Here is a 25,849-nt window from a genome sequence, read left to right as displayed (position 1 = left end):
AGGTAGATGTGTTTGCCTCCCATGACTCTTCCCATTGCTGCTGGTTTTACTCCCTGACTAAGGGGACCCCCAGCATGGAAGTAGTAGCGCATTTCCCCCAGTGAACCTTCTTGCACAGACACTGTGCAAGATCAGGGAGGAGCAGGTCCTTTTGGTCGCCCCATATTGGCCCTGGCTGACCTGGTTCTCCAACTCATTCTCCTTCCGACAGACCCTCCCTTGCCAATTTCTCTGAGGAAGGACCTCCTTTTTCAGAGACAGGGCACCCTCTAGCACCCAGAGGACGCAGCAGGTTTGAGTACCCTACCAACTTAGGTGGTGGCTGCAATCACTTCTGCAAGGGCCTTGTCCATGAGACAAAAAGACCTCTGGTAATGCCCAATCGGGTTGTGTCCTTCCTTCAAAAAGGGTTAGAACGAAGGCTGTCTCTTTACACCCTGACCTTGTGGAGTTGAAAACAGTGGTACAGTAATACCTGGTCTTCAGTTTCCTGAGGGGGCCCAGGAAACTCAATCCTCCTCGTTTTCTCCTCATACCCTCTTGGGACCAGTGGTCTTATCTGTTTATGAAGACAGCACTTCTGGTCGCTTTGGCCTGCATCAAGAGGGTAGGAAACCTACAACCTTTTTCGGTTGAAAAAGCTTGCCTGGAAATTGAAGAATTGCCGGCTAATTCTCACGTGATTCTGTGACCTGGCCTGGATAACTTTCAGAGATCAGGGGTGAACCTGCAAGCGCTGCCCTTGGAACAGACAGACCCAGCCCTGGCACTGCTCTGTCCAGTTATGTCCCTCTGCTACATCCGCTGTACCGCTGGAACGGCTGGGAGTTCAGTCTTAGCTCTTCAGCAGGTAACACAATGCAATATTGCCAGCATACTTCCTTACATAACCAGAAGGTGGGGCAGAGTTACGCTATGCAAATTCCATAGACACATAGCATTTCATTGCCATTGGCTCTTTTTCTAAGAACTCAAAGGTGATAGGCTTCTAAACGAAACCCCCATTTGCCAGTCACTGATATAACTTCTCCATTCCATCCTCAGGCAATGAGGGTTACGCAACTGAGACATTATCTAGTCAAGCCAGCATGTAACAGTCACTGATTTATCATTCAGCTCAAAGAATTTTGGGTAGAATCTATCATCAGTCTATTCTGATTCATCAACACAGTTTCACTGATGATCCAGAAAGATAAACCCAAAACCCAGGATAGAGTGTGTGAGTGAATGTGGTCTGGACTGTGTGGATGAGGCTTATTGTGTCAGAAATGCTGTAGAAAGACAGAGTTCCTGCACTGGGATCCACATACACTCCTACTCTATTATATCTACTGCTGATGGGCTTTACATTGAGATCAAACTCTATGTTTTTGTGTCTGAATGAGTAACTGTTGGGAGAGCAGAATAAACCCCAGGACTGATCATTACATCCAAACCGACATTCATCTCCCGATCCCCTCCTGCTGATGCTCTTATATGACAGTGATATAGCCACACCACCACACCACTCAATCTCCCAGTAACAGCGTTCACACACACTCTCTCTACACAACACCTGAGGATAATCAAATCTCTCAGGATGATCAGGATACTGCTGGAGTCTGTAAGTGTTAGTAATCTCTCTGTTCCTCTCAGACAGATGGAGGAGATAATTCACTGTGTTCAGATCCAGAGTTAGGTGATGAAAATCTGATAAGGAGAAAACACATCAGGATTCATTACAGAAACTTTCTGTCTTGATTCAGAGATTTCAGGGATTTTCACAAATCTGTATTACAGAAGCAAATCTTAACTTTATTTAGGATTAGTATCCTTTTTTGGCGCTCAACTCTCAGATCTATTGCAAAGCAACCAACAGTAATAAAGAAACGTAATTCTGTAACAGCTTTTGTCATGACTGAGGCTCTGACAGAAATCACCATGGTTACCAAAAAGATAAGAAAGGATACTAATTTTAACTGTGTGTGTGTGTGTGTGTGTGTGTGTGTGTGTGTGTGTGTGTGTGTGTGTGTGTGTGTGTGTGTGTGTGTGCGTGTGTGTGTTTTGATGCCATTAGGAAATAATAATTGTAATAATAATCTAATGGAAATACTCGCTGACGTTGACAATGCTTTGATTCTCACTCGCATACCAGCTCCGCTTTTGTTTGCACTGATTCATTGGGCTCTTGCTTGTAGATTTTGTATAAAATCATGATGTTTTTTTTTATTCGGGGATGAAGTATGACATGTCTACCATCTAGTGAAGGTGAGGTTGAATAAAATTTGACACCCATTTGACAAAATCAGCCATTTTATTCAGTGCCGCATCTTGTTAAGAAAACTCAACAGTGGCGTCTAGAGGGGTAAGTGTGATTTTTCCCTGTTTGTGCCATGTTTGTTTTACTACCCTTGTGTGAATCAGTGTTGTATACTCTAGCTGTTTTATTAAAACCCAATAATTTCACTGAAGTGAATCCGTATTATTTTGCTCATAGATATCGAAGTCAATGATAACGTAAGATCTTAGCTACAAATCAAGCTTGCTTTTCTTGTTACTATTTCAGTAATACAAACTGTACATACATAGGAAATATTATTTGTCCTGATCAAGCAGATTAATAAGTCTGTTAAGTTAAGTTTGCAAGATTGATATTTGATGAAGAAATCTAAATTTCCACTCAAAACATGGGAGGAAAATTTGGATGACTGAAATCATTTTGGAATTGATATATTGATATTGACACTTGGCAATATTATAAGAAAACATAGAATTAGTTACCTCAGTTATGCCAATGATACTCAGTTATAGATTTCATCTTATAGATGAATCCTCTAAATTATCAAAGCTCTCAGAGTGTGTTAAAGATATAAAATACTGGATGACCTGTACTTCTCTTCTATTAAATTAAAGGTCCCGTTCTTCGCGATTGCATCTTTCAAACTTTAGTTAGTGTGAAATGTTGCTGTTGGAGCATAAATAATACCTGTAAAATTATAAAGCTCAAAGTTCAATGCCAAGCGAGATATTTTATTTAACAGAAGTTCCCTTTCAAAGCCTACAGCGAACGGCAGGTTTGGACTACAGCCCTGCACTTCCTGCTGTGATGACGTCACTAGAACCGTTTGTTGACTAAAGCTCCGCCCCCAAGAACACGCAAAATAGGGGGCGTGGTCTCGCTGCTCTCCCACATGGAAAAGAGCGCACATTCATGGCTTGCATCTCCCCATTATGGTAAGAGGCGGGACCTTTCTGGGCAAAGTGCGCTAAGCTGCTGTCCAATCACAACACTGGCCCAATCAGAACTCGTTACGTGTTTCTGAAGGAGGGACTTCATAGAACAAGGAAATCATCAGACCGTTTTTAGGACAGAGAAAACAGCGCTGTACAGATAAGTAAATTGTGTGAAAAATACTGTGTATTTTTACACGCGAAACATGAACTAATGTTATATTGCACACTGTAAACATAATCAAAGCTTCGAAAACACGCAAAGAATGGGACCTTTAAGAAAAGACTGAGGTATTACATATTGAAGCAAAAACCTGTACAATGAATCTCTTAGAATATAATTTGCATTTAGAATAATGTACTGTTACTTCATCCTGTACAGTTAAAGACTTGTCTTTTGAAAATCATATTTCATGTCACAAAAACAGCCTTCTTCCACCAGAAACGTCGCTGAACTATGGAACATGCTATCTGTCTCTGATGCAGAAAAGTTAATTCATGCATTTACAACCTCTAGACTAGATTACTGTAATGCATTACTAGTTGGTATAAAAATAAATGTGTGTGTGTGTATACATACATTTGTGCAGTCCTGCTGTAATCCTGAACTTTCCTCCATGATCGACACTATAAGAAACAGATAGTGTCAGTAAATACACATTAAAATCATGACCCTGGCTCTCAATCTCCCACTCCAGATAGGTGCTGAATCTGGTAGGCAGGAATAGTTTTTTTTAGCCGTCAGTATGCTTCTTTTTATTCTAAACCATATTAATATATTTGCTATACAATTTTATTCTCAACACTTATAGTTATTTTTAATTCCTAAGCATCTGTTGTAATTATTTAATATAATTTAAAAATCATGTTAACCTAGAGTTAACCTATAATTTTTTTTAAATCTATTTGTGAATGTATTTTCTAAATTTGGTTGTTTACTCTTAAGATTTATATACTTTAGAAGGTTTCTTTTAAAGATGTATATGTGTTTGAAACTCTTTCATTATATAAATAAAATAATAACTCAATTTGATGTTTAATTATTACATATATATGCTGATTTATTTAGCTATATGAGGTCTTAAAAACAAGTTCAAAATGTGTAGTATCGTCATTTAACCCAACTGAAATCAATATATTTTAATGTAAGAAAAACAATTAGATGGATTCTCCATATATGTATAGATGTAGGTATACACCAAAAACAACAACATTATTAGAATTTTTTGCAATACACGATGTTCACAATTTACAACATGACAATGTGTAGCCATCGCTCTGCACTACTTTTATCTTCTATGGCAGCGGCAAAAACTTAGAAGGTTGGTATGAGTGGCTTTATTCAGGCTCTGTTTCATCTCTGCTCGTCTAAATAATGTTTCCGTTATATTGTCTTTTCTGCTCGTCCGGCACTTTGCAACAATACAACCTGGTTTCTGTTGCTTCTTTACGCATGTTTCCTATAACATCCTCTTCCTTGTAATCATTTATTGTGATATGAGAGTTATATAAAAAACACCAAATCAGAGCAGTCAGACTGAAACAGATTTCCGGATATGTATCTGAATAGGATTTCCACATAAACCATACATCAGGGCTATTCAAATCTTGCCCTGGAGGGCCAATGCGCTGCAGAGTTTAACTCCAACCCTGAGCAAACACACCCACCTGTGATTTTCTAATGATCCTGAAGGTATTGATTAGCATGTTCAGGTGTGTTCGATTAGGGTTGGAGCTAAACTCTGCAGTGCATTGGCCCACCAGGGGGAGTCTAAACGTAGCCTTTGATGAGCAAAAAGATATTGGAGAACAAATTTGTTTTGATGCAATGGAAAACATCAATTCTATATTGAATCTACATTAAAAAGCAGAAGTTCACCATTAATGTTTAATAATCACTTAATCATTTAATTATTTTATTAGCCTCAAAACTGTTGTAGTGTTACTTTTTACTTACTGTAGATTGGACTCATATAGACACTGAGCAAGTGCTAATTTAATACTGAGAATTTTCCTGTGCTCTTTACAGCTGTCACAATTCACCAGTGTAAGTGCCCGTGATCACCACCAGGGGGCACTTCAAACCAGACACTCTATCATAGACTACATCACCCATAATCCTTTGCCCGGACTCATTAGCACTCACTGTTTTCACCTGTGTCTCCTGACCTCATTACCTCTGCCTATATATACCTTGTTCACTCAGTCATTGATGCAAAGTCTTGTTTTGGTAACACTGCATTAATGAGCATTTCTTGCCTGTAAATACTGCATTTGGATCTCCATCCCTTCTGTCTCGGAGCGGTATTATACAACAGCTATGCACTTTTCCCTTCTATTAATATTTTTATACACTGCATACATGTTTATTAGATTTCAATAAGTTACAGATGTGCAGTTCAACATAGTAGAACTTATTCACTTATACACTATTCCTGCTTAACATACTTGAGTTTGTCCAGTCTGCAGTTTGGATGCCTGAGTGTATCAGAGAGCATCTTTACTCCTGAATCTCCAGGGTGATTGTAGCTCAGATCCAGCTCTCTCAGGTGTGATGGGTTTGAATTTAGAGCTGAAGACACATACCGAAAGCCTTCCTCTGTCACCATACAGCCAGAAAACCTACAAACACTCTAACGCATTAGTTTGGCAATCAGACATCACTAACACAGTCATTAAGCTAGAAGCTGTTATTATTGTAGTTTCAGTCACAAAAGCCAACAGAAACATTTTTACTCCAGTAAAGTAGAAATATACTTAATAATAATAATAATAATAATAATATGTTTATTTTTTAACGACTTTCAAGGACCCAAGGTCGCTTCAGAACTGAGTAAAAGAGTACAATCAATTACAATCAGAAGACAGTCAGCCTGTTCATTCTAGCAAATAAACAAGCAGGTGTACAACAAATAACTACAGTTAGACAACAACAACAAAAGGTATATAATCAAAGAGAAGTGTGATCACTTGAAGGCAAAGAAGGTGAGAGAAAGATAATTATGTACTGAGCAAAGAATGTTTTAAGTTGGGTTTTAAAAGTCTGGAGAGTAGGTGCGTTACGGATATTTGGGGGCAGCTTATTCCATAATTTAGGGCTAATAATGCTAAAAGCCCTTCCTCCCCCAGTATAGCATTTAAACTTGGATACGGCAAGCAGCATTGCTAGATCTGAGGATCCGGGCAGGAACATATGGTTGGACTAATTAGCAAGATATTGTGGTGCAGGACTATGACTGACATTATAGACTAAAACTAACAGTTTAAACTGGATATGACTGGCCACAGGAAGCCAGTGAAGTTGGTTGAGAATGGGAGTGATGTGTGCAGATTTTTTGTTAAATGTTAGGGCTTGAGCGGCTGAGTTTTGCACCATTTGGTGGCAATTATATAGCCTTAATAGGTAAGCCACTGTATAAAGCGTTATAGTAGTCAAATCTCCAAGGTTATAACAGTGTGAATAACAGTTTCAGGATCACTAAAGTTATCCCCCCCCCCACACACACACTCACAGCAGCTCAATGAGAAATCAATATTACTGTGTGTACCGTACAACCCGCAAATGATGTACTACAACCACAAATAAATATCTAACTGAGAAATTAAGTGTCTGAGTTTTATTATCAACTGGAAATGATAAATACCAAATCATTAAGTTAGATAACAGAAATACTACCCTACAAACAAACTAAGCAGTGCGAGTGTGAGGGTGAGTGTGAGTGTCACACATTACCGCTCATTGATGAGTGGCTGCATTGTGGGCCATTACAGTCAAACTTTCTACTTTCATCAAACCCAGTTTTCACTCATCATATTTAACTCAAATGAACATATAAAATAACAATAACCAAATCTAAGAAAAAAGGTAAACTAAAACAATTTTAAAAAGAATACACATGTAAGATAACAATAGTCCACCCTACTGGTGTTGAAAGCATGAACGAGTTTCTCTAAATCTTGCCTGGAAACAAAGCATTTGTTTTGACATGACAACTTAAACTCAGGCCTGACTCCAAAATCACTCCAAGGCCTTTACCCTCAAAATATGCGTTCACTTTGAGATTTTCATCTTTGGTTCCAAATGTAGTGATTTCAGTTTTGTTTTTGTTTAACTGAAGATAGTTTTGGCACATCCAGTTGTTAACCCTTTGGGCGGCAGAAGTTTTTTCCTAAAACGATCAATTTTGACGTTAATTTAAAAAAAAGGATGACGTTAAGTTTATGTAGGGATTACATAAACAAAATGTCCCTCACCTTCTGTCTGCTATGTTGCACAATACTGAATGTTCAGGTAAATAGTATATAGTAAACAAACTAGGGGTGTCCCCGACTAAGGATTTACACATTCGAATCAGAATTTTCGAATCTCTCTATGGTCGACCAATCGTCGAATCATCTATGTGTGTGTAAACCATAGACCGGAAAAAAAATAAACAGTATAAACGGGTTGGGAAGGACAGGACACTAGTCAGCAGGAGGCTAAGACTATTTTTATTTTACTTTACACACGGCACACAGCCACCACTTTTAATAAAGTCATCAAAACTAGGCTACACTACACATTCGTAAATTAACCGTTCTCTCATAACATTTAAAAGCTACGATCGAAACACAGAACATCACACAAATATATAAAAAAACGTTTTGCACGTTCTTAAGCCGATTGTGCCTAAAGGGGGTCGCACCCTCTCGCCCTGTCCCTCTTCCTAGGTCCCTCCTCATGTTCCCCCCAGAGGCCGGGGTGGAATGGGCCAAGGCCAATTCGGGGATTCGAGGGCTCTGCCCTGGGGGGGGGGGGGGGGGGGGGGGTTGCTTATGGGGGCAGGGGGTGGGGGGTGGGGGGGATAGTGCTTCCGGGGCTCTGCTCTCTCCGCACCCGTTCTCCAATCCACTCCCTGCCACTGGAGCGGCGGGTAGGTCTGGGCTGGCCTGCTGGCGTTGCGGGGACCCCGATCATTTCGTGGACAGATGTCCAGTGATGGAGATTGGGACGATGATCCAGGTCCCGGACGTCCCCCAGGTCACCCCCGATCAGGCTAGCGATTACCAAATACCTGTGAGTATCAAGAGGGGTACGTATCCGGCCTTGGTGGATTCAGGATGTAACCAAACCTCCATCCATCAAAGCCTGATTCAGCCGGGGGCATTGGATACAAGTTGCGTGGTTAAGGTGCGGTGTGTGCACTGGGATGTGGTGGAATATCCGGTTGTCCCAATTATGATTCAATTCCGGGGGGAAAGACATAGTGTAGAGGTGGCGGTTAGTCCCCACCTCCGGCATCCGATAATCCTGGGAACAAATTGGCCCGCGTTTGCGGTTTTATTGGGGTCGTTATGTGCGGATGCCTCTTGGGGAGATAAGGCTCGGGTGCAGCTTGGGGAGATGGAGTCAGGATCGCGGGAGGCGGCTTCAGATGGAACCGAGCGCGATCGAGAGACTAATTCTCTCGGAACGTGATGACTTTCCTCTGGAGCAGTCTCAGGATGAGACATTAAAACATGCGTTTAGGCAGGTCCGCTCCATCGACGGCCAGTCTCTCCAACCTGCCCTCCCGCTCACCTATCCGTATTTTGCCATCGTAAAAGATCGGTTGTATCGAGTGACCCAAGACGCTTAGACCAAAGTAGATACAACCTGATTGTTAGTACCAAAGAGCCGCCGGGAAATGCTTTTCCGGGCGGCTCATTCTAATCCTATGGCTGGCCATTTGGGACAGGTGGCAACACTAAATCGTCTCATGAGCCGGTTCTTTTGGCCAGGCATTAATGACAATGTGCACAGATGGTGCGCGTCGTGTCCGGAATGTCAGTTGGTGAACCCCCTGGCCGCCCCAAAAGCGCCTTTTCGCCCTCTTCCGTTAATGCAGGTCCCCTTCGAAAGAATTGGGATGGACCTCATCGGGCCATTAGAACGATCAGCGCGTGGGCAGCGTTTTGCGTTGGTCATAGTGGACTATGCAACACGATACCCGGAGGCAGTGGCCCTCCGCAACATTTCCGCGAAAAGTGTTGCGGATGCACTGTTTCGACTTATCTCCCGGGTGGGGGTTCCGAAATAAATCCTCACTGATCAAGGCACGGCGTTTGTCACGTACACTACGCGGGCTATATGGATTGTTGTTAAGTCGATTCGAACTAGCGTCTACCACCCACAAACGGACGGCCTGGCCAAAAACGAAATTCAATATGTGCTGGACTTGCGAACAAAACTCCACACATTGGGGCGGCTATCAAGGGAGAGTTTGTTGCAAGCCCAGGACCGCCAGAGCCAGCTTTATAACAAGGGAACTAGGCTGCGCAAATTCGCACCGGGAGAGAAGGTACTTGTATTACTCCCAACGTCGAGCTCAAAATTGGTGGCTAAGTAGCAGGGACCGTTTGAGGTCGCACGACAAGTCGGAGATCTCGATTATGAGGTAATACGGTCCGACAGGAGCGGAGCCCGTCAAATTTATCACCTCAACCTCCTTAAAAAGTGGAATGAGGTCGAATCAGTGATGTTGGCAACGGTGATCAGGGGGGAGGATGATCTCGGGCCAGAGGCGAACATCAAACCCCAATCCCACTGGGGGCGGCAGTGGCTCAGTGGTTCATGTAGGTTGTCTACAAACCGAAAGGTTGGTGGTTCAATCCCCGGTTCCACCTGACCAAGTGTCGAAGTGTCCATGAGCAAGACACCTAACCCCAGCTGCTCCCGACGAGCTGGATGGCGCCTTACATGGCTGACATCGCCGTCGGTGTATGAATGGGTGAATGTGAGGCAAAAATGTAAAGCGCTATATAAATGCAGTCCATTTACCATTTACCAATCCCTCGCGCTGGCCCCTGGGGGAGATCTGCCTAACTCACTGATTTGTCGAAACTGCAGGCCAAGTTTGCAGATGTGTTCTCGCCCCTACCAGGTCGTACTAACCTGATTCAGCACCATATCGAGACCGAGCCGGGCGTGGTGGTTCACAGCCGGCCGTATCGCTTGCCTGAGCACAAGAAAAAAGTGGTTCAGGAAGAATTGGGGGCTATGCTCGACATGGGGGTAATAGAGGAATCCAGCAGTAACTGGGCGAGAAATGGGTTTTGCGTGGATTATCGCAAGGTGAACGCTGTGTCGAAGTTCGACGCGTATCAAATGCCGCGGGTTGACGAGTTGCTTGATCGGCTGGGCACGGCTCGCTTTTACTCGACATTGGACTTAACAAAGGGCTATTGGCAGATCCCCTTGTCTCCATTATCCAAAGAAAAGACTGCTTTCACAACGCCGTTTGGATTACACCAATTTGTTACCCTTCCGTTCGGCTTGTTCGGGGCTCCCGCTACCTTTCAGTGACTCATGGACAGGATTCTGCGGCCCCATGCGACATATGCTGCTGCCTACCTAGACGATATAGTGATATTTAGTAATGATTGGCAGCGGCATATGCAGCATGTGAGGGCGGTCCTGAGGTCGCTGAGGGGAGCAGGGTTCACTGCCAACCCGAAGAAGTGTGCGATTGGGCGGGTGGAAGTAAGGTATCTGGGCTTCCACTTGGGCCATGGGCAGGTGCGTCCCCAAATTGATAAGACTGCCGCGATTGCGACCTGCCCGCGTCCCAAGACCAAAAAGGAGGTGAGGCAGTTCTTGGGGCTGGCGGGATATTATAGGCGGTTCATTCTTAATTATTTGGACCTCACCAGCCCTTTGACTGACCTGACTAGAAAGGGGGTACCAGATACGGTCCAGTGGACAGAGCCGTCTCAGCAGGCCTTCACCCAGGTTAGGGCAGCTCTGTGTGGCGGGCCGTTGGGTTTTGGCTGCAGGCCGGACAGCTCCCCGGCCTGAGTCGGGCGGTGGGGGTATGTGGCAGGGGGGGCGTGGTTCAGCGAGGTCTGCAGCGGGAGAGAGAGCCGCGGGACAAGCGGGAAGTGAGTTAACCCGGAAGCCGGAAAGGCCGCAACCCAGAAGTGAAACTGTTCCTGAGTGTTTATGAAAAGTCACACGCTGAAGTGTGCACGCTGTGTTTTGAGTTGAATAATAAAAGTCGTCAGCAGTCTCGTCGACCCCCGTGTCCTCTTCCTTCCTTTCCTATCGAATCACTACAGTTTACGTTCAGTAAGTTATGCTGCTTGACTATTGCACTTTGAAGCCTATGACTCCTTTCTGTACAGATAAATCCAGCATCTGAAATTGAATGCTATGTTTGTTTATTAGAGCTATATGCTGTATAATTTTTGGTTTCCAGAGCTATTCAATTAATTTGGACAAATATAAGTCAGGAAGAGTTAGAATTTTTTTTTAATGAATGTAAATGGCATTGTCATTGTTTACTCACTGTTTACTGTCTTTTGAGGATGCTAGAATGTGTTGGTCCAGTATTTCACATTGAGCAGGGTAAGGTCATCTTAAGTTAAGTTGTTCAGCTGCTAGCTGTTCATTTTCTTTAGAAGAATACAATCAGGAAGATTGTTTTATTATAAATGAATGTAAATGTCATTTTCATCGTTTACTCACTGTTTACTTCCTTTTGAAGGTGTGAAAATGTGTTGGTTGAGTATTGCACATTGAGCAGGGTAAGCCCAAGCTAATTTGACATTACAGTACATGACTACTTTGGTCTGGTTTACATAGTTACTGCCGTTCAGAATATGCTGGATTTTTGTCAGTAGACTGATCTTTTCCCCATGAACCTGAATATACCTTATTTTTAAGTCCTGTAATTTGGTTCATGCTGGCTAAATAAAAGTTTCACTGAACATACAGTATACCTTGACTGCACCTTGTTTTTCCAATTTCTCATATCTATATTACACATTATTTAAGGGGTAAATATTCTTTTTCTCCTGGCTATAATAATTGTCTCTTGTTTATTGGTACAATAATTTTGATTCGTTTTGGAGTGGCAGTGATTTGCAGCTGGTAATGAATGGTAAAGTGGTTCTATTGAGTAAGATAGTGGCCTATCTTAAAAAGAATTTAACAAATGAGCGTGAACTAGTTCATTTTTAGATATGTAAACTTAGTTCATTTTAAAAAAAAAGAACTATGAACATGAACTAGTTCATTATCATCTGTGTGAACTGAACTTTGAGCTAGTTCTTTTTAGGTATGAACTGGCACAACAATGTATGTAGGAAAAAAGAGGACAAAGATCTTTGTTTACCAGACTTTTATCTGTCTGGACAATTGTTGAGTGTCTGTAATAAAATTAAATATCTGGGTCATTACATTACTGATCAGATGTCTGATGATGAGGATTTATACAGGCAGCGTCGCATATTATATGCCCAAGTGAACTTGCTGGTAAGAAAATTCCACATGTGCATGGATGATGTCAAAATTAGCCCGTTTAAAGCAAATTGCACTTCTATGTACACTGCATCTTTATGGACAAAGTTTAAATACTTTAAACTTAAGTTTAAAAAGGCAAGTATGCAGAAGCTTAAGGTTGCTTAAAATGATTGTATGAGGCTATTGCTCAATAAACCCAGGGGCTCTAGTGCAAGTGACCTGTTTTGTAATTCAGGGGTCAGTACCTTTCAGGCGTTGTTGAGGAGGTTCATCTACAAATTCATTTGTCGTCTGAATGACTCCCAGAACAGCATTGTTATGTAGTTAGTTAATCCGGGGTTTAGTGCCATACGATACCAATCATTGCTGTGGAATTATTGGTATAAGTGGTAATTTTGTGTTGTATTTTTTATTTATTTATTTATTTATTTATTATTATTATTTATTATTTAAAAGTCTCTTTTCTTTAATGTATGTTGCTTGTTATGTCTGTGTCTGTAAATGGACCATGGACCATGAGATGATGATGATAGAAACCTGAAGTAGCATTTTTAATTAATCTCAGTCATTTCATAAAAGATAAATTCCTATTTGTATTAGTTTATTAAGACTCAAATCTAATTCCATGTTAGTCAAGTATGATCAAACCGAGTGCAGCTGAGAAGTAGCAACTTTACAGACAATGTAGGGATGCAAATTCTGAGTGTTTGCAGAAACAGGGTTTTGCAAGAAATTTAAAAAAAGAGAATGAAAACGAAAAAAAGAAGAGAGCTCAATACAAGACACAGAGAGACAGTCAACAAAGATCCATGCAAAAACTCAGAAGAGTAATAATAATAACAATAGTATAGTTTATCTTTCTAGCACCCAAAGTGCATATAATACAATAAATACAGTGCAAAAACTACAACAATACAAAAAACATTTAAAATAAATGAATACATCTAGAGAAGTATAACTTGACTTGAATAGTTTCAATGAAGACTTTGTTTTCCATTAGATTTAGTCTGGATAGCTGTGTATCAAATACAGTGTTATTTTCTGTGATTGAGATCTGGCAGCTAATTCATAGGCAGCTTTCCCATTACGCGCGTTTATTTACCCTCTACACTACTTCTACAATTACACTTCTTTCCTTTCCCATTCTCTCATGTTATAAATCTGTTCTTGCTCTTTGTATAATGTCCCTTTTATAGTTGAAGGGCTGTAATTGTTTTTCCTGATATATTAAAGTTTTGGTTGGTTGTATGAACTATTATGAAAACACTTTGTGTCAAAAGTTATGAAATTGTATTCTTAATGATAGTTTTTTGCATAGTTTTATGAGAAACTGATTCACATTATTTGTAAATTGTATGAAATTAATGAAAACTTACAATCTATTTAGCACAAATACAAATAGCTTGGATCACTGTGTTAACTGTTTGGAGAAGAGTGTCCTGAGTTTGGAGAAATGAGTGAAATAAATTGAGAAAAATTATATTGTGGCAGCATTGTTTTTTTTTTTCTTTAAAGCTGCTGTCCGTAACTTTTTTTGTGTTCAAGATTTACAAAAATGATATCATGACAATGTACAACATGAATCCGTTTGCCAAACCATGTTTTTTTTCTTACCCTGAATCATTATGGTACACTTATAATAAGTATTTATATTGGGACTATTTCAGGCCAGGTACCGCTGCGGAGAAGCACAGTACCAGCATGATCCGCCATAGACATAAACAGAGAGAAGTAGCTCCGGCTGCAATGTTCTTCCGCAAAATGCATGCAGTTGTTTATTAACCACTAGAGTGCAAAAAGTTATGGACTGCAGCTTTAAGGAAAAATATTTACCTCAGTATCTCCAGTTTACGATTTCTCTTCAGTCCATCAGAAAGAAGCTTCACTCCAGAATCCTGCAGGTCATTGTTACTCAGGTCCAGTACTCTCAGGACAGAGTTTGAGGATTGTAAAACTGATGACAAAGTCTCACAAGACTGAGCAGTGAGATTACATATGGAAACTCTGAACAGGAAAAACAGTAATTGCATACTGAATGAATTCAGCAATGTGGTTTTTATTAATTACTTTAAAAAAAGCAAAAAACAAAAAAACATTGAAAGCCTTTGAAACTCAAACCTCAGTATTTCCAGTTTACAGCTCTTCAGTCCATCAGAGATCAGCTTCACTCCAGAATCCTGCAGGTCATTGTTACTCAAGTCCAGTTCTTTCAGGACACAGTTTGTTGATTGGAGAGCTGAAGACAAACTTTCACAGGACTGAGCAGTGAGATTACATCCACATAGCCTGTGTAGAGAACAGAACAAAGTGATTACACATCTACAGTAGATTGAGATCACATTTAGACTGATTAATCCAAACTCATTAATCCAGTTAAGCACTGAAATTTCATGAAATTATTATCCAGAAGTTACATCATTGTTTATATTAATTTAACTCTCGTCTGCACAGTTTTGGGTCCGTCTATAAGTTTTGACATCCTCTTACATTTGTGCTTTTTTCAGCTGCTTATAAATGCATTCATGGTAAAAGTTCACAAGCCCATTATGAAAAAATTAAAAACAAGGGCCGAGACGTCGCCCGGCATGGCGCAGCCGGGGCCCCACCCTGGAGCCAGGCCCGGGGTTGGGGCTCGTATGCGAGCGCCTGGTGGCCGGGCCTTCCCCCATGGGGCCCGGCCGGGCTCAGCCCGAAAGAGCGACGTGGGGCCACCCTCCTGTGGGCTCACCACCTGCAGGAGGGATCATAAGGGGCCGGTGCATAGTGGATCGGGCGACAGTCGAAGGCGAGGCCCCCGACGACCCGATCTCTGGACACGGAAACTGGCTCTAGGGACGTGGAATGTCACTTCGTTGGCGGGGAAGGAGCCTGAGCTTGTGCGGGAGGTCGAGAGATACCGACTAGAAATAGTCGGTCTCACCTCCACGCACAGCTTAGGCTCTGGAACCACACTTCTCGAGAGAGGCTTGACTCTCTACCACTCTGGAGTTGCCCATGGTGAGAGGCGGCGGGCTGGAGTGGGTTTGCTTATAGCCCCCCAGCTCAGTCGCCATGTGTTGGAGTTCACCCCGGTGAGCGAGAGGGTTGCTTCCCTGCGCCTTCGAGTCGGGGATAGGTTTCTCACTGTCATTTGTGCCTACGGGCCGTGTGTGAGCAGTCACTGCTGACTTGCCTCCGTCAGATAGAGAGCAAGAGTGCGGTTCCATTGAAACTGTTTCAGAGGCTCCTGGGGCATATGGCATCTGCAGCCGCGGTGACGCAGCTCAGATTACTTCATATGAGACCACTTCAGCACTGGCTTCGCGATCGAGTCCCGAGATGGGCATGGTAGTCTGGCACGCTCCGGGTCCCAATGACTCGGGCCTGCAGAAAGACACTCACCCAGTGGTCAAACCTCAGCTTTCTATGGGCAGGTGTTCCCTTAGAACGAGTTTCCAGGCATGTTGTTGTGTCAACAGATGCTTCTGTAGCGTGTGTGTATGGTCTGACGTATCACACTTGCATATGGTTCAATATGGGCCAATTGATCAGAAGAAAAGATGCGACTACTGGAGAGAGGGAGACAACACAGCAGGTAGGTGGAAGGCAAAAGTCTTGTTTACTCGTTGAAGTCTTGTTTTCATTGAAGGATTTCTTAATTCACAGTTTGCTTGTAGTGTACAAATCTCAAATACTGTCCATCAACAACATACAATGTATGACAATGCTTGTAATAACTCTTATTTTTTGAATTTTAGGTAATTGGACTCAACCAGATCAATTCAACTGAGAAACAGCTCTTTGTACAATGGAAATTATAAAATAAACTCTTTTTTTTTGATAAACTCAAAAGCCTCGGTCTGTTTATAACCCAATAAAATGTAAAAAAATGATAAACAATATTTTCAAAACAAAACGTTACACATTCAATGACTCAGAAATAATTTGAGCAGTCAATTTGAATCAGCATACAAGGTATGGGTTCGTATTTCAACTTTCCCAACTCAATAAGTCAGTATTTCCCTTGAAAATGTCACTTTTCCAGCCAGATGAGTCAAACATTCAAAAATTCGCTGAATTGATTCAGTTAGTCAGTTCAAGAATCAGCTGGCTTGTATCAAAAGGGTCTTGATTCTTTAGAATCGTTCAGTTCAGAGTCAATGTCTCTCCATTCAAAGGAAAAATAGATGGGAAAAAAGAGAGTCTTAGTGTATTCATGTCCCGTTTTGTCCAAAACAAAAAGGAAAAGGACTTTCCTACCAGTTTCGATGAGTTCAAGAGCAAATTTCAGACAGATAAATCGAATCCGTGGGTGGCTCGCCTTTTCATACACACTCAAATGCGTCACACGTGTCCAGGTGATGACAATTTTCTCCAGAAGAAAAAAAACCCAGCCTTGTATAAACACAAGGCAGAACAATGATTAATATTCCATTCAAACACTTTCAATAAAACAAGTATCATGTATACATTTTCAACAACACATTAACTCGATATCTTCACATTTATACACATTTGTCACTCTTCATTGACTCGTTTGCATCTTTACATGTCACTAGCTTTACCCCACGTGCAAATTAGCACTCAGCTGGCACATTATGCATAAGCAGCCTATATAAACGCTAAAATCACAAATTAACTGCTGCCGAATGCACAACAGTTTTTTGTTGTTGCAAAATGTCAAGTCAATATTTGAAATGTAACTCACCAAGGCAATAATTTTAATCTATCAAGGAAGTTTGCGGTGCTTTGATGCTCCGTATATCTTCCTTTGTCCTCTTCTCACTCGTGACAGCTCCTCCAAGTTATCACATTTTCCCGAAATCAGAGTCCGTTCATTGCATTCAAGTAACTTTTACAGTAACTTTTTTCAGAATCTTCTCAAAGTTTTTGGTGATCACTCAGCGTGCAGGTGCTCTGTCTGACTCGTTCGCTCCCTCCTCCTCTCTGTCTACCCTGACAGCGGCAGTGTCCCGGCCACAGTGTGAATGCGCTGCTACCATTGGCTCGTTGGAGTGCCTGTCACTGCAGCGCAATCAATGATTGGACAAGACATATTTCCTTCTAAAGCACTCGTTTTTTCTCTCTTTTTCTCTTTCCTTTATTTTTCCATCTTTTAACATATGTCTCAACTCATTTAATGGTTACCTAGATCATCTGGGTTACACTTCCACTACGGGTTGGGGTGCCATGTGCAATGGACATGTTTCCTCTCTCAGAGACGTGGCACCCTGTGGCACCCGCGTCTCGATTTTTGGTACCTCCACGTGTGGCTCCTGGATGGGACGTGGCAGGTTTGAGTACCCTACCACCTCCGGTGGTGGCTACCATCACTTCCGCTAGGGCCGAGTCTACGAGACAGGCCTATGCAATGAAGTGGAACCTCTTCATCAGTTGGTGTTCTTCTCGCCAAGTAGACCCCTGGAAATGCCCGATCGGGTCGATGCTGTCATTTCTCCAAGAAGGGTTGGATTGAAGGCTGTCTCCTTCCACCCTGAAGGTTAATGTGGCTGCAATTGCCGCCTATCATGACCTCTTGGACGGTAAACCGGTAAGTAAGCATTACCTGGTCATCAGGTTCCTGAGGGGTGTGAGGAGACTACATCCTCCTCGTGCTCCTCTCGTACCCTCTTGGGACCTCTCAGTAGTTCTAAGTGCACCCATTCGAGCCGTTGTGGTCAGTAGATGTTAAGTTCTTGTCTATGAAGACAGCGCTGACCGCCTTGGCCTCCATCAAGAGGGTAGGAGACCTGCAGGCATTTTCGGTTGACGAAGCATGCCTGGAGTTCGGGCCGGATGACTCTCACATGATCCTAAGACCCCGGCCTGGATATTAACCACTAGAGTGCAAAAAGTTATGGACTGCAGCTTTAAAATTAAATTTAATAATTTAGAAAATGCTTTTATCCAAAGCTACTAACAAATTAGGAAAGCAATAGAAGCCAAACAAGGGGCAACAGCATGCAAGTGCTGTAAGTCTCAGTTAATTTAGCGCAGTACACATAGTAAATCACGTATACACTAAAAACGAAAAGAACAGTTAAGTGCTAGTATTAATTAGTCAGGTTCTGCTGAAAAAGTGTGTCTTTTAGATCACATTATGGATCAAATAATTTTTCAGATCAGAAAAAAAGGTGGAGACCATTTTAATTTGCTATTAAATGAAAACTTTGTGTTAACAACCTGGTTTATAGGTTAACAAGGAACTTTTGGTGTTAACAAAAATAACATATACTTATGGTATGTAAAAAACAATATTTATATTATTTATAAAAAAACAACCTGTGATGTGAAAATGGGCCTGAGCTTATAATGACAATTTTCCCCCAAAAAAGATTAGGATGTCAACATTCTCAGGGGAGAGGGTAGATTTCAAAAGGGAGAGAGAGGACCCAAAGCCGAGGGCAGATAACAATGTCTTTTAATGGAAAAAAGCAATTTGCCACCAAATGGGCTAACAAGGCTAACAAGGCTAACAAACGGGGAAGAAAGGGAAGGAGAGAGAAACCAGGATCATGACAGTAGACCTCTGACACATATATCACACATACTCCCGTCTGCATATAGGCTATAGATTATGTTAAAATAACAAACATTTTAAATTTTGAATTTACAACAGACAAAAACAGCCGTCTCTAATTTTTAAAAAAAATAAAAAAATTTTTACAAGAAATCATCCTGCAAGTAAAGAACAAGTGCTCTCTATTATTTCTCATTTACCTAAATGCCATTTTCCTTGCTTTACCAGAGGCAAAAATCCATGTGTTGACTTTGAAACTTTGACTTTTTACATGTTATGCATATGTGGTTGAATTACTAGATTTTCACATCGATAAATGTTTTAATGCGGATAATTCGCTGTCACTTCAATTCAGTGCGTACAGCACAGCAAAAATCTGACTCAGTGTGGAAACGATCGCTGACCTGCTTTATACACACCGCTCCTGGAACTAACTGAAGGACCGAAACCGCATTCAGCGCGAAAGCTGTAATCTGTTTCATAGTCACAGTGCCTACATACTGTTACAGTTTTTTCCTCCACCCTTCTTCAGTCATCATCATATTTTACGGGGAAGCCAAAATGCTCCCATACATGCAATTTGAATGATGTGGGAGGCTTTTCAAGTTCTTCTGCTCATCCGCTAGCCATTGTTGACTGATTAACATGCCCTGTTATAAATTACAGTGAAAAATTACAATATCGGCAGAAAATGTATTTTACTCTGAAATTGCAAAACAATTAAGATTAAACACAATAAATCCATGTGTCACGTGTGTGCCGAACCGTGGGACGAAATCAGTATGGATCACGGATCAACTGCGATCCGTTACACCCCTAGTGTCTTTAGATGTTTTTGGAAAATGGCTAGAGACTCGGCTGCTTGAATTGAGATAAGCAGGTCGAAAGGTCCAGGAAAAGGTCTGTGAGAGTAATTTTGTGCCTGGCATGGTGTATTGGTACAAAGCCTGTGGTTGCTTTCTAGGCGAGCATGGATGCCTTGAATTTGATTCGAGCGGCTATAGGTAGCCAGTGCATGACACCCTGTAGGACCTACCTGAGAGGTAAGACTTGAACTACAGGAGAGCAGTTCTTTTTGATGCCCATGATGCTTTCATGAGAGTTAACAGGAGGATCTGGTGATTAACTGTCTCAAAAGCAGCAGACAGATGAGTACTGTGGATTTGGAAGTCAAGTCAAGTCACCTTAATTTACATAGCGATTTTTACAATGCAGATTGTTTTAAAGCAGCTTCCCAGTATTAAACAGGATAATAATGCAACACAATTTGATTCTGTAGTACAGCAGCTTTGGCGAAATCAGTGATGTCATCCAGCTAATTTCAATTGTCATATAGTGACAATCCGGGCAGGTCAGTAATATAATTGAAATGTAAGTGTCCCCAGCTGAGCAAGCCAAAAGCTAAAGGCCAAGGTGGCAAGGAACCAAAACTCCTTCAGGAAGTCAGACTCAGTTGGGGTGCCAGTTCTCCTCTGGCAGATGAACAACTGTTCTAGAGTTTAGGTGTTAAATAGGAAAAGGATCAACCACTTACAGTTGATTTTGATTTTCTAGGTATTATCAACTGGCCAGAGTTTTGAGACCGCAATAGATATGACGGAGTGTGTTAGGAGAGTATAATGTGTTGTAATAGTAAATGAGTAAAAATCAAACCTCAGTATGTTCAGCTGACAGTGTGAACTCTTCAGTCCATCAGAAAGCAGCTTTACTCCTGAATCTTTCAGGTGATTGCTACTCAGGTCCAGTTCTCTCAGATGAGAGTCTGATGATTGTAGAGCTGAAGATACAGTTTCAGAGCATGTCTCATCAAGACTACAGTCATCAAATCTGCCAAAACAGAACATTTACCCAGATATTTCAGTTGGTATTTTGAAATTCAGTTTTTTAACGATGTAGAATTAAACCTTTGATTAAACGGCAATCAGTGACATTACTCACAAGGCTTTTCTGCAGCATCTCACAGCTGGAAGGAGTTTTGTGTAGCCGGCTTGTGATAATGTGAACATCTTTGGGTTAAACTCATCCAGCACCTTCTCTGACATCAGCAGTACATAGGTCAGCACTGAACACATTGAAGATGAGAGTTTTCTTCCTGGATGTGCATCTGAACTGATGTATCTCTGGATTTCCTCATATAATGAATGATCCTGGAGCTCAAGTAAGCAGTAGAATAGGTTGACTGAAGCTTCATTTGAGATGTCCCTGTGTAGTTCTTGTTTAATGTATTCAGTTGTTTTTGTGATGCTCTCTGTGGTGTCGTCATTGTGTGGAAAGAGGCCTTTGAGCAGGTTTTGACTGGATTCCAGAGAAATTCCCATCAGAAACCGCAGGAACAGGTCCAGATGTCCTCTCTTACTTTGCATGGCTTTATTAACAGCCTCTTGCAGTAGCTCATGTAATACGATATCTTCTTTGGGCTCATCAAAGAAAAACTGAAGCTCCTGCATGTTCTTGTTCAGGTAGCAGAGGAACACATGCACTGCAGCGAGGAACTCTTGAGCACTCAGATGCACAAAGCAGAAGACCTTTGTTGCATGAAGTCCATATTCCTTCTTAAAGATCTCAGCAATCATTCCTGTGAACTCAGCGTCTTTCTTCACTTCAATACCACACACTTCCAGATCTTCCTTATAGAACACAATGTTTTCCTTCTTTAGCTGTTCAAATGCTAGCTTGGCTAACTTCAATATAATTTCTCTGTTTGAATGCAAGTTTTTTGCACATTCTGTTTCTTCTTGTTCATCGTACTTCTGGTTCTTCACGTCCATCTGTATCAGCAGGAAGTGGATGTACATTTCAGTGAGTGTTGTGCTGACGTTCTCTGTAGTGTTCTTGATATCCTTGAGAATATTCTGAAGTACTGTGGCCGTGATCCAGCAGAACACGGGAATGTGGCACATGATGTAGAGACTACGAGTCGTCTTAATGTGTGAGATGATTCTGGAGGCCTGCTTCTCATCTGTGATTGTCTTTCTGAAATACTCCTCCTTCTGTTGGTCAGCAAATCCTCGCACCTCTGTAAACAAACCCACATACTGAGGAGGGATCTGATTGGCTGCTGCTGGTCGTGAGGTCACCCAGACGAGAGCTGATGGAAGAAGCTTCCCTTTGACCAGACTTGTGAACAGCACATCTACAGATGATCTTTTCTCAGCATTGTTCAATGATCTGCTTTTAAAATTCAAAGGTAGGCGACTCTCATCAAGACCATCAAATATAAATGCTACCTTACATTTTTTATATAAATTAGATTTTTCTAGGTTCTTCATTTGAGGATAAAATTCCAGCAGAAGCTCGTGGAGACTGAAATCTTCATCTGTCATCAAGTTAATCTCTCGGAATGGAAGCAGGAACACACAGTCTATATCCTGATTGGCTGTTCCTTCGGCCCAGTCCAGTATGAATTTGTGCACAGAGACAGTTTTTCCAATGCCAGCGACTCCTTTGGTCAGCGCAATCTTTTCCTCATTTTTTCTTCTTAATAATGTAAATATATCATTGCATTTGATTGGTTTGCTCTGTGTTGGTTTGTTCTTGAAAGCATCATCAATCTTCAGAATCTCATGTTCCTGATTGACATCTTTCATATCTCCCTCTGTGATGAACAGTTCTGTGTAAACAGCCTTGAGATACACTTCATTTTCTTTCTTGCACTCAAAAATACGTTCTGCTTTCTTCTTCATGTTGTTTTTCTGAGTTTCCAAGAATTTTATCAGAATGAAATCCTCTGTTATAAAAGATTGGTATGAGTAAATAAAACATCTTAGATGTAAGTTTACTTTACTCATTGCCAGTCACATGCGGTGGTTGACTAGAGTATGTGGCTGTTGAAAATGGCAGTGGTGCTGCCTGGTTAGTTCTGGTGATACAGTTAATCTCTGTTCTAATGTTAATGAACATGTTCAGTCGGTGTAAATAAACAGACCAACACTAACCAGTGCCTAACAGAACAAAACCTGGTGCTCATGTCTATTGGTGTTGGTCGACACTGTTAAGACTGTACCTTGCTCTTCTGTGAGTTTCCCTCCTCTCTCTGAGATTTTTTGTGGCTCTGTGAGGAGAGACAAAAAAAATACAGCTCAGTATTTTGACTCAATAATAAGGTTTCTTTCTCGCAAAACCTCATAGTGTGCCTTTTGAACACTTTCCATATATGGCACCCATTTTAAAGGGGTGATGAATTGAGAAATCAACTATCCCTTGAGCTTTTGATATATAAAAGGTCATGATAGTATAAGATAATCCTGTAAGTTTCAGAGCTGAAAACTTCCTTTTTAGTCAAAGAAAAGCTTTTATAGACACCAGGCCCAGAAAATGATCAGAAGCTTCATTCTTACGTCATAGCGCTATGAAACACAACTCTACAGAACGTGTAATTCAGTAGCCCTGCTAACCGACTCATGGAGCTGTTCGGTCGATCACTAGCCACCGTCGCTGCATATGCTTCCTTCAAATCATAATATTAGGAATGTGTGATACTTCATTTATTTTTAATGAAGTTCCTTTCCAGTTCACGTGGAGAAGAATGTTTGTGTGTTCACTTCATTTCACTGTGGAACCATTTGTAAACAAGTCTCAAGTGCTGGATTTGCAGACACAATGTTGTGCTTCTAGTTCGGCTTCTATATCCGATAGGAATAGTGCAACAAACTTATGTGAGTAAAACATCTTTTTAATATGTAATAGTACTAGTCCCGGGGCTGTACCAGACCAAAATGTACGCCGACGGCAGAAATTCTTTCTTGATCTGGGCGTACGTGTGTGTGTGTGTGTGTGTGTGTGTGTGTGTGTGCGTGTGTATGTGAGCGCGTGGTTCATGCTTATATCGACCAATAATGCGGGTGCGGGCCATGTAATACAATCGTGGGTGGACGAGAAATAAATCATTGTGTTTGTCCTCAAAATCGGGACAAAAATCGGGCAGTGCGAACTAGGCTTTACTCGCCTGTGTTTTGATCAGGAGATTCAGTACTCTCATTCAAAAGATGCGCAATAGTGCCCCCTCGCGTCCGACAGTGAAAACACGGAAACCCGGAAAATTCTCACAAATAACAGAAATTTCCGTGTTTGGCTGGGAAAGAGCTGATACAGCATCTGGGTTAACAAATTTGGCTCAGGTTGGGTGGCTTAGAAAGCGGATGACGGTGATGGAGGCAAAGTCTTTAATCAAAATTACAAGCTCACGACCACGTTCCCACAAGCAATAACTGATGAGGACTGAACAAAACTGGAAGTATAAATACACATAGCAAACAAGGACACTAAATGGGAACAGCTGGACAGAGGTGAAAAACAGAACAGAATTATGGCAAAAACATGAACTGTAGTGTATAACAGTGTATTATAGTGTATTTGTGTGTGTGTGTGTGTGTGTGTGTGTGTGTGTGTGTGTGTGTTATACCTATACATGCCTTATGTTGGAGATGGACATTTCTGTGGACGATGCCAGACAGAGATGCTGTTTGGTGGCATATGAAGTCACAAGTGATGCAAAACTGGTTATGGGGCGATGACTTGTCTACCTAGTTTGGCGATATGTGCTCCTATCTCTCTGTTTGGAAAGTTGCTTACGTTGCATTTTATCTGAGCCAATCAGAATGACGTGGATAAGACCTTGAAAACAGTATAACTGTTGGGGCAATTGTATGTACGATAGGGTGAGGCAACGAGATGATGAGAGAGGGAGCGTGGGCTTCGAACTCCTTGAAGCTGGCTTCTGCTTTTGAAATTGCACACTATTCTTAAGTACATTTTTATTTTAATTAATTACACTCCTGACTCTTGATCTTCATTTCTTCACTACTGGTCCTGGGTCATAAGCTGTTAACCTCTAACAAGTTGAATATAAAAAATAGAATTATAAAAACTCAAGTAAAGTACAGATTCTCCCCAAAACACTCCCCAAGTGCTGTAAAGGAAGATTGTTATTTTGTTAGATAACACCACTGAAGCCCAGCTATAGTGACAGTACCGTTTCCTGCAGGGTTAATGTTGAAGGTCACTGGGCCAGTGATGGTGTTTCCAGCGAATACAGGAGAATTTACAGTCGCTCCCGTCTGAGCCTTCAGATCAACACAGACTCCAGTTTGAGCGCTGCTGCTCATCTCCACTGGAACAGAGACAGAGATTAATTACATTTCCTAAAGGACAGCTTTAACATTACTGATATTCTTTCCTTCATTACCTTTCTTGTCTTCTTCCAGCTCATCTACAGTGTCACGATTCTGACCAACAGATGCCATCGTCCTTCACAGACTCCCGCTGTTGGACATGAAGAAAAAGGTTTATACTTATACAAATAAATGAGGCACTATTTGAAAATAAACAAGTAAATAAAATTATAAAGTATATGGCAAGCTATTAAATGTGTCCGTATAGATGTAATATTTTATGTGCTTTATCAAAGGGTCTCTTGAACTCTCATGCACAACCTTTCCTTTTGTTGTTCTCATCAAACATGACGCTTTCTACAGAAACGCTCTCACCTGATATTCTCGAGCAATGCCAAATGTGACAGCTCTGATAAAGCATAACACTTTCAGCTCCACACATCATGCTTGCACATTTAGTGTGAATGCTAGGCGTGCAATGATATAAATCACGATACTGAACTCACTGTATCACAATATTTTTAGCCAAAATGAAGTTTTAAAAATTAAAATAATAATATTATTATTGTATTATTATCAGCACCCACAAATATTCCCATGTTGCACCCTTAAACATTATATTGAACATTATATATAGTAGTTTAATGTAGTAATGTTACTGAAACTCTGGAAACTTATTTTTTTTACCCTCACGCATTACTCAATGCAGTCCTACCTCTTCCGCTATTAATGCACTATTAATGCATGTTCGGCGTGACCTTTACAACA

General features: G+C 41.4%; 1 protein-coding gene across 1 annotated transcript; it reads right to left on the bottom strand.

Moving 5' to 3' along the window:
* Window positions 1-1,162: 1,162 nt before the first annotated feature.
* LOC137049944 (NLR family CARD domain-containing protein 3-like) lies at window positions 1,163-25,213 on the bottom strand. Its single transcript, XM_067428688.1, has 10 exons — window positions 25,156-25,213; window positions 24,943-25,080; window positions 22,975-23,022; window positions 20,910-22,698; window positions 20,625-20,798; window positions 14,591-14,758; window positions 14,306-14,476; window positions 5,659-5,832; window positions 3,791-3,837; window positions 1,163-1,689 (listed from the first exon to the last, which is right to left on the bottom strand). The coding sequence occupies exons 1-10, from the start codon at window positions 25,211-25,213 to the stop codon at window positions 1,163-1,165; spliced, it is 3,294 nt and encodes a 1,097-aa protein (XP_067284789.1).
* Window positions 25,214-25,849: the final 636 nt, after the last annotated feature.

This window comes from Pseudorasbora parva, chromosome 20 (assembly GCF_024679245.1).
Source record: "Pseudorasbora parva isolate DD20220531a chromosome 20, ASM2467924v1, whole genome shotgun sequence".
In the NCBI taxonomy this organism is placed as follows: domain Eukaryota; kingdom Metazoa; phylum Chordata; class Actinopteri; order Cypriniformes; family Gobionidae; genus Pseudorasbora; species Pseudorasbora parva.
This window is presented reverse-complemented; position numbering and strand designations above follow the sequence as displayed.